This window comes from Abramis brama (genome assembly GCF_963993115.1).
Source record: "Abramis brama genome assembly, chromosome: 10".
Lineage (NCBI taxonomy): Eukaryota > Metazoa > Chordata > Actinopteri > Cypriniformes > Leuciscidae > Abramis > Abramis brama.
In genome coordinates, this window is record NC_139972.1 from 34,468,067 (window position 1) to 34,477,372 (window position 9,306).

Sequence of the window (9,306 nt, forward strand, 5' to 3'; positions counted from 1 at the left end):
ATCTGTGAAAAAGCCAACACAATCTCATGAAAGTGCGTATCTATAGCACGAATTATATTTCTCGTATTCATTTATACGCCAAAACGAGTTTTTGCGTTCAAATGATACGCACTGCAAACCCCTTGGGTAGGATTAGGGGTGAGGAGGGCGTGCGTATTACACGCCATAAAGTGCGTATCATATGCACGCGAAAACGATACTTGGTTACTCACGTAACCTCGGTTCTCTCTAGAGAGGGAACGAGTATTGCGTAAGCTGTGCTTACGCTGCGGGAAAAGTCTTCTTTTCTCGAGATACTGAAGCCAAAAATTATCCTTAATTTCATATTTTGTCAACGCAGTGCAGCTGCAGGCAGCTGAGCTAGAGCGGCATACTGCACGCTCATTGGCTGCCGCGCGGCAACTGCTTAAGCCTACCAGTGAGCCTGGCGTGACGTCACGCCCAATGAGGGCGCACGCGCCCTCGCGCGTCACAGCCCGCCAGAATGGGCGGCGTCAGAGCGTATATAAGGAAGGCTCGTAGGCTATATTCTCTGTTTTCTGTCGAATGAAGCGACACGAGCTATAGGCTTTAAGCACGGCAGGGAACGCAATACTCGTTCCCTCTCTAGAGAGAACCGAGGTTACGTGAGTAACCAAGTATCGTTCTCTTACGAGAGGTTCTCTCGTATTGCGTAAGCTTGCTTACGCTGCGGGAACCCCTTGTCCACGCCGTGCGCGCCTAACGATCACATATGACTCTTTATGAAAAGCATAGAGGTGAAATGACAGGTGGCCAGCGGTGCGGGCCAACACATGTTCATAAGCACACCTAGGAAACACAAGAACGGTACGGCCGGTCTATGCATACTGATACCCTGAGCGTGCAGCTCAACAGACAAGCTAATCGATAATACAGCCTGCGCACATGAGCAGGACGTGAACACGACTAGACTGACAGAAGTTTAGCCTGCAGGGCGGGAACTTCCAGGTTATAAAACCTAACAAATGTAGAGGGGGACGCCCAGCCCGCCGCCATACAAATGTCATGAATGGAAATCCCGCTGGACCATGCCCACGATGAGGCCATGCCTCTGGTGGAATGAGCCCGTATGCCCAACGGACATTGCAGGTCTTTTGACGCATATGCTGCTGCAATAGCATCCACTATCCATCTGGATAGCGTCTGTTTCGAGGCGGCGCGACCCTTAGTGCGCCCTCCAAACGAGACGAAAAGCTGCTCTGAGAGCCTGAAGGCTGCAGAGCGCATGACATAACACCTTAACGCCCTGACCGGGCAAAGGCGGTTAACACCCTCCTCGCTGCCGGATGACGGCAGGGCCGATAGGGTAATGACTTGAGCCCTAAAGGGAGTACCTAACACTTTGGGGACATAACCGTGCTTCGGTTTGAGAATGGCTAACGAGTCGTTAGGTCCAAACTCGAGGCACGACGCGCTGACGGACAGCGCCTGCAAATCACCCACTCGTTTGACTGAAGCCAGAGCTAACAGAAAAACGGTTTTAAGCGTCAAGTATTTCAACTCCACAGAGTCCAAAGGCTCGAAGGGATGCACTTTTAGGGACTCTAGGACCAGAGACAGGTCCCAAATAGGGACTGACGGGGGCCGAGGAGGGTTCATCCTCCTGGCCCCGCGCAGAAAGCAGGTAATGAGTTCGTTCCTGCCCAGCGAGCGGCCGCGCGCCGAATCGGCGAACGCTGCTATGGCCGCGACGTACACCTTGAGCGTGGAGGGGGACCTGCCCGCGTCCAACATCTCTTGGAGGAAGTTTAATACCTGTGGGACTCCACAGGACTGAGCATTAGAACCCTTTTCCACACACCATTTGCTAAACACCGACCATTTAGACGCATAGAGCCGCCTCGTCGAGGGGGCTCTGGACTGCGTGATCGTGTTAATTACCCCTTCTGGCAGATCAACGAATATCCGTTGATTTCCCACGCATGCAGAGACCAGTGCTCTGGATGGGGATGCAGAATCGATCCTCGGGCTTGAGAGAGAAGATCTCTCCTCACCGGAATCGGCCATGGGGCTGTGTCTGCCAGTCTCATTAGCTCGGGGAACCATGGTTGGTTTTCCCAGCGCGGAGCTATGAGGAGCACTGCGCAGTCCGCCTCCCTGATCCTCGCTAGCACTTGAGGCAGCATCGAGATCGGTGGGAACGCATACAGCGGAACGCTGGGCCAGGTCTGGGCCAGCGCGTCCTCGTGTTTTGAGAAAAACCTCTGGCACTGAGCGTTCTCGCTCGCGGCGAAGAGGTCGATCTCCGCTTCGCCGAAACGACGCCAAAGCGTTTGGACCGTCTGGCGGTGTAGAGACCATTCCCCTGGGGGAACGTTGTCCCTGGACAGTCTGTCCGGGCCGTCGTTCAGACGACCGGGTACATGAGCTGCCCTTAGGGAGCGCAGCGGGCCCTGAGCCCAGGATAGGAGGCGCTCTGTGAGAGCGCGCAGGGTTCTGGATCTGATTCCGCCCTGGCGGTTCACGTAAGACACCACTGACATGTTGTCCGAGCGAACTAGCACATGGTGTCCCCGTAGAAGCGGTAGAAAGTGCTTCAGCGCTTTCTCGACCGCCAGCATCTCTAGACAGTTTATGTGAAGGCTTTTCTCCGTATTCGACCATGGGCCGCAAATCGGACTGCCCTCGTGAGTCGCTCCCCAACCCATGTTGGACGCGTCTGTCGAGACCACTTTGCGGTGTGCGATGACCCCCATCGGCACTCCCCGCTGATACCATTCGGCCGCCAGCCAGGGCTGCAGGGCTGAGACACAGCGCTGAGTCACTCTGACTGGTGCACGGCCCGAAAACCATGCATTGCGGGGCACTTCCGACTTTAGCCAGCATTGAAGCGGGCGCATTCGAAGTAAACCCAGCTGCAGGACCACTGCGGCTGACGCCATATGGCCCAAGAGCCTCTGAAAGGTTTTCAGGGGAAAAACTTTCCCCACTTGAATGGAAGCGGCGAGGTGTCGAACACAGCGTGCGCGCTGTGTTGACAATCTGGCCGTCATCGCCGCCGAATCCAGATCTATACCCAGAAAAGTGATAGACTGGCTGGGGGTTAGAGAGCTCTTGTCCCAGTTCACGGAAAGACCCAGGCTTTCCAAATGACCGAGAAGCGCTGTCTTGTGAGAAACTAGTTCCTCTGTTGAGTGCGCTATAATGAGCCAATCGTCCAGATAGTTCAGAATTCGCATTCCCTTCGATCTCAGGGGTGCGAGAGCCGCATCCATGCACTTCGTAAATGTACGGGGTGCCAGGGACAGGCCGAACGGCAGGACGGTGTACTGATATACCTGACCGTCGAAGGCGAATCTCAAGAATGGCCTGTGACGGGGTATAATCTGAATCTGAAAATACGCGTCTTTCAGATCGAGAGAGATGAACCAGTCCCCCGGGCGAATCTGCGCGAGGATTTGACTGGTCGTGAGCATTTTGAACGGTCGTTTCACGAGCGCTTTGTTCAAATGTCTCAGATCTAATATAGGTCTGAGCGCTCCGCCTTTCTTGGGTACGAGGAAATAACGGCTGTATAAACCTGCCTCGGTAACCGGCGGGTGAACTCGTTCTATCGCCCCTTTGTGCAGCAAATTCGCTATTTCTGCGTGAAGCAGATGAGCTGCATCCGCCTTCACTTGAGTCTCGACCCGGGCGCGAAAGCGCGGGGGGCGGCGAGCGAATTGAAGCGAATAGCCCTTTATCACTGTGTTTAGTACCCACTTCGACACTCCCGGAATAGCTTTCCATGCATTCGCACTCATAGCTAGGGGTCGAATCGCCTCCGGGTCCCGCCCGCCGCACAGCGTGGGACAAGGAGCCTGTGGCGGTATGTGCGCGAGTCGCGCAGTGGCAGTGAGGGGAGACGGGGGCTCGCTGATAGCGGCAGCCGGCTGAGTGACGCTGTGAGAGAGCGTTGTGTGTGACGGCTCGCGGCGCGGAAGCGGGGCGGGCTTGTGAGTGTTCACATGAGAGTGTGCGTGCTGTGTAGCGGGCACAGGGCTCTTTATTAACACACAGCCGGTGACGGATTGCTCTGGACCCCGAATGTGTGAGACAGAGCGAGCACTGTGTAGGTGTGAGCACTGGGGCGTGGGCACGTGACCTACAACTAACACTCGAGCGGCCGTAGCGCGCTTTATGCGAGTGCACTCTGTGGGGTACACAGGGGAGATTGTGCTTGTGTGTAGCAATGAACACTGGGACGTGGGCATGTTTACTACACTCATAACACTGACGGCGTGAGCCGAATGACCAGATTTTACACTCTTTATTTGATTTATCTGGGTCGCCGTAAAAACGGCGTTTGTGTGCAGGCGAGAGAGTTGAGAAACTGGCTCGTTGGCTGCGGTGGACACTACTGCAGTAGCCTTTATCAAGGGGACTGGCAGAGGGATACAAGTTAGCTTTGACGGCGGTCCGGCCGCGGCGGGACTCAACCGTCTTTTCCTCTCGACGAGTGCTAGGAGGACTTCGCAGGCTCGGGTTTCAGCGAAACTCTAGGCCGGGGACCCCGCGGGGGTAGCGGCCTGTGCTGGCTGGTGGAGCGGGACCTGGGTCGGCCGCGCTGGCGCTGCTGCGAAGCTGGAGGTCGAGACGGGCGCTGCGTGGAGCTGCGTGCAGGAGGCTGAGTGTTAGAGCGGCCTGCAGCGGAGCTCGAGCGGCGGGGCAGAAAGAGGTTCATGGCCTGTGACGCCTTCTGTACTTCAGAGAAGCGGTCCACGAGGCCACTCACCGCAGGGCCGAAGAGACCGGTGGGTGAGAGCGGGGCGTTGAGAAACACGGACCGCTCTTGTTCCCCCATGTCGGCTAGCGTTAGCCAGAGGTGGCGCTCTATGACGGTCAGCGAAGCCATGGAACGTCCGATAGCTTGGGCCGCTGTCTTCGTCGTGCGAAGGGAAAGATCCGTCGCACTGCGCAGGTCGGTCAAGGCAGATTTATTCAGTTCTCCCTCGTCGAGCTGGCGGAGGAGGTCGGCTTGGAGAACTTGAAGGACCGCCATTGTGTGCAGGGCTGAGGCGGCTTGCCCAGCGGCGGAGAAAGCGCGGCTGACAAACGCCGAAGTAGTCCTGCAGGCCTTAGACGGGAGGGCAGTCTTTGAACGCCATCTAGCGGATGGGGGGCAAAGATGCGCAGCAACCGCCTGTTCGACCGGTGGGATCCGGTCATACCCCTTCTCCGTGGCTCCATCCACGCGGGAAAGAGCTGATGAGGCCGGAGAGCGGAGTCTGGCCGAAACTGGAGCATTCCACGATTTAGCAAGCTCCTCGTGAAGCTCCGGTAGAAAAGGCGCTGGTCTGGACGCTGGAGCTTGTCGACTGGCGGGCAGGAAGCATCCGTCGAGCCTGTTGGGCGGGGACACCGCTGGCGGAGACCATTCGAGGCCCAGGTGCTCGACTGCCAAAGTGAGGAGGCGGAGAAGCTCGGCGTCCACACTGGCGTGAGTCCTGCTGGATGCTCTGGTGGAGGAGGCGGAGCGGACAGAACCGGACCATCCCTCGCTGTCCGACGCCATTAATGAGCACGTGTCCAGTAGCGCGTTGTCATCCGCTTCATCCCCTGAGGCGACGGCATCGAGGGCGAGAGCCGTCGGCTGCGCGTCGGGAAGCGGGGGCGGAGAAGGAGAGAGCGAGGCTCGCGGGAGAGGCTCCGGCGAGGCCCTGGCTCGAGTCTCGGGCTCCGGTGGTCGTTGAGAGCGGCGTTTCTTCTTTCGCGGCCCAACGACGGTTGGAGCAGGCTCTGTGAAGAGGGCGAGTCGAGCCCGCTGGGTCGACATCGGCAGCTCTTCACAGAAGGTGCAGCCGCCCATGGAAAGCGCGACGGCTGCGTGGTCCCGGCCCAGACAGAGAGCGCAGATAAGATGGCGGTCTCTGTCGCTGAGCGTAGAGCGGCATGAGCCGCACGTGGTGCGAGGCATTTGCAACAACGCCTCAGCTCTTTTAGATAGTGCTGCGGAAGCAAAACACACAGAAAAGAGCTTTTGCAAAGGATATCGCCGGATAGCTGAGCTGGCACGGCAGGCTGAAGGCGGTGAAGATTCGTCCGGCTTCCTCAGGCTGTCCTAAGCTGGCTCGTTAGCTGTTCCTTGCAGGACAACGGCGACGGCTTCCTCTCAGAGTTCAGCGATGCGAGTGCTTCGCTGAAAAGACAGAAATCAGAGAATATAGCCTACGAGCCTTCCTTATATACGCTCTGACGCCGCCCATTCTGGCGGGCTGTGACGTCACGCCAGGCTCACTGGTAGGCTTAAGCAGTTGCCGCGCGGCAGCCAATGAGCGTGCAGTATGCCGCTCTAGCTCAGCTGCCCGCAGCTGCACTGCGTTGACAAAATATGAAATTAAGGATAATTTTTGGCTTCAGTATCTCGAGAAAAGAAGACTTTTCCCGCAGCGTAAGCAAGCTTACGCAATACGAGAGAACCTCTCGTAAGAGAACTGCGTACCATATTTACGCTAAAACTCGTTTTGGCGTATAAATGATATGAGATATTATCATTCGTGCTATAGATACGCACTTTCATGAGATCGGGCTCGAAAAAGCTGTCTGCTCCAGATTTCTCCTCGTTACTTTCCAGTAATTGTTCCAGAGCTTGTTCTGCCGTAAATGTTTTACTGCTTGCCATCATAAAAGTGCTAAAACAATACAATAATAATGATATTTATGAAGTTATTCTGTCTCTCTCTCATATAGATCTCTGTGCGCTCTGTAATACTCTGCTCCGTTCGCTCTCTGTCTCCTTCTCCACTCGACGCTGTTTGTACAAGTTTGCTTCGTATATTTAGTTTAACTGTATTGTTAAAGAGGGTCGAGCTTTACCATTTAATTGAACTATATGCATGTATTTTAGACACTTACATTGTTCTTGCTCCGTCCATGCAATAACTGCGTCCATGTTATGAGCCGAGTTTTTATTTATTTACCTCAACTGATCAGTGCTCTGATATTATCAATGGGATGACCCATTTCAGGAGTTGCCATAATATGAGCATAGCTCACTTAAGTTCAATGAAATATTGAAATGTTAGCGATACTGATTCAAAACACGAGCGCCAATGATAGAATGTCAAAGCCTGCCCCCCAGCCGAACTGGAAGTTTTGATTGGTTTTGCACCTGAGTCAGACCTGTCTGTAATTGGCTGAAGCGCTTCAGATCTGTCTGTTATTGGCTGAAGCGCAGGGCTCCACCGCTGTAGTTTGAAAAGTGACTGTGAAATGCCAGATAGCTTGCCCTATTACTCTGTCGGCACCTTTGTCAAAGTACTTTGTACTTTGTAAATATATGTAGCGAAGTTGAATACGTTATTTTTTTTATTAAACTCAAGTAAAGGTAAAAGTACCACAATTTAATCATACTCAAGAAAGTAGAAAAAAATTAAAAATCTACTCAAGTACTGTAACTCAAGTACTGTAACTCAAGTACTGTAAGTATTTGTAATTAGTTACTTTCCACCTCTGCACCGAGGTCAACAACGTTGCAATTGCAAACCTGCGCAAGGTTCTGAGGCAACTGCAGGTGCAGAGAGTCAGAAGATCACCATTTTGAGTAACAATATTTTTACCCACTGTGCCACGTTTTTAGTTAAGGAAAACCTCTGGTGTGCTGTTTATGCAAGTCAAGCCACAGCAGAGAGGTCTTCAGAGACTTGTTTTATGCTATATAAAAAAGCATGTATGGTTATTCTTAGGTCTTCTAAACAGAGCACACATAGGCTAGACCTAATTCTCTGCACATTTACACATTCTCTGAAGATAAAGTGATGGTAATGTAAGATCATATCACAGAAGGTATTTCTGGTAATGCAATTTCATGTACATGTTGTTAAACTGACTAAATATTTAATATTCACATGATTATACAAAGCTGATAAGCATGAAAACAGCTGGTTACACTTTAAGCTCGTATTTTAAGGTGTCCTTGTTACAATGCAGTGGTGTAGAGTAATATTAATTAACTAAATGTACTTACTGTAGGGTTAGAGTTAGGATTAAGAATAGGTTTAGGGTTAGTTGCGTGTACCTATGCATAATTTATTACTATATTAACTACATGTAGCATATGTAACAAGGACAATGTAAAATAAAGTGTTACCAAACAATCTTTTTAAAAGGTAAAAATCACGTGAACTGTGTCTTCTTTCATCCTCAGGTCAATGAATCCATCCTTTGCTTAACGAAAAATGGAAAATGTAACATATTTTTACTTGATGTTGTTTGAAAATATTGGGTACATAAAATATACTTTCTTCAGTTTGGGAATTATTTTATACTGTGCTATTATATTCTTTAATGCCTTTATAATTATTGCAATTTGTCTGGAAAGGACTTTACACCTGCCCATGTACATTCTGATTGCATGTTTGTCCATCAACTCTGTGTTTGGAACAGCTGCTTTTTTCCCAAGGTTACTGACAGACTTGCTGTCTGATACACACTTGGTGTCCCATGAAGCATGCCTCTTACAGGCTTTTGTCATTTATTCATATGCATCAAATGAAAATACAACATTAATGTTAATGGCATTTGACCGATATGTTGCAATCTGTAAACCTTTACAATACAACAGCATAATGACTCCCAGGATTGTATCTGTTTTAATAGCTATAAGCTGGATTTATCCAATGCTTTGTATTGGTATTGGTGCTATATTAAATTCCAAACTGACTATGTGTGGTAACAAACTGTGGAAAGTGTATTGTCACAACTGGGAAATTGTCAAGCTTTCTTGTGCAAACACTATTATTAATAATGTTTTTGGCTTTTTCACAATGACCACAACTGTTATCATGCCTTTAAGTTTTATATTATATTCCTATGTTAAAATTCTTATCATTTGTACAAAAAGTTCAACAGAGTTCAGGAGAAAAGCATATCAAACTTGTATTCCACACATAGTGATCCTTTTAAATTTCTCTATTGCTCTTTTTTGTGAGGTCACATTGAGTCGGGTCGCAACTTTGAATCTCCCTCTAGGCCTGTCAATTATTCTTTCACTGCAGTTTCTTATTGTTCCACCCATCCTGAACCCTCTTGTTTATGGTTTAAATTTTCCTGAAATTCGCAAAAAAATTATATGCATTATAAAAGCATCCAAATAGATGTGTTTTTGATGTAATTGATACTATACAGAATTAGATTTATCATAAGCATCGTGAGCTAAGTTTATTGTGGAGACTGTTGGTGGCAATGGTTCTACGGTCTACTTAGGCTTATGATGCTTTTGGGAAACACAACCCACAATCTTTATGATATACAGCGATACAACAGTGTATCATTGTTTATCAAACATTGTTTTATCTCCTCTCATAT

General features: G+C 50.5%; 1 protein-coding gene across 1 annotated transcript; it reads left to right on the plus strand.

The window, feature by feature from the left end:
- Positions 1–8,177: 8,177 nt before the first annotated feature.
- Positions 8,178–9,095, plus strand: LOC311091634 (olfactory receptor 6N2-like; the record flags this gene model as incomplete). The annotated part of the gene is made up of 1 exon (XM_084127634.1): positions 8,178–9,095. One exon carries the CDS (start codon positions 8,178–8,180, stop codon positions 9,093–9,095), a length of 918 nt encoding a protein of 305 aa, XP_083983760.1.
- Between the last annotated feature and the right edge of the window lie 211 nt (positions 9,096–9,306).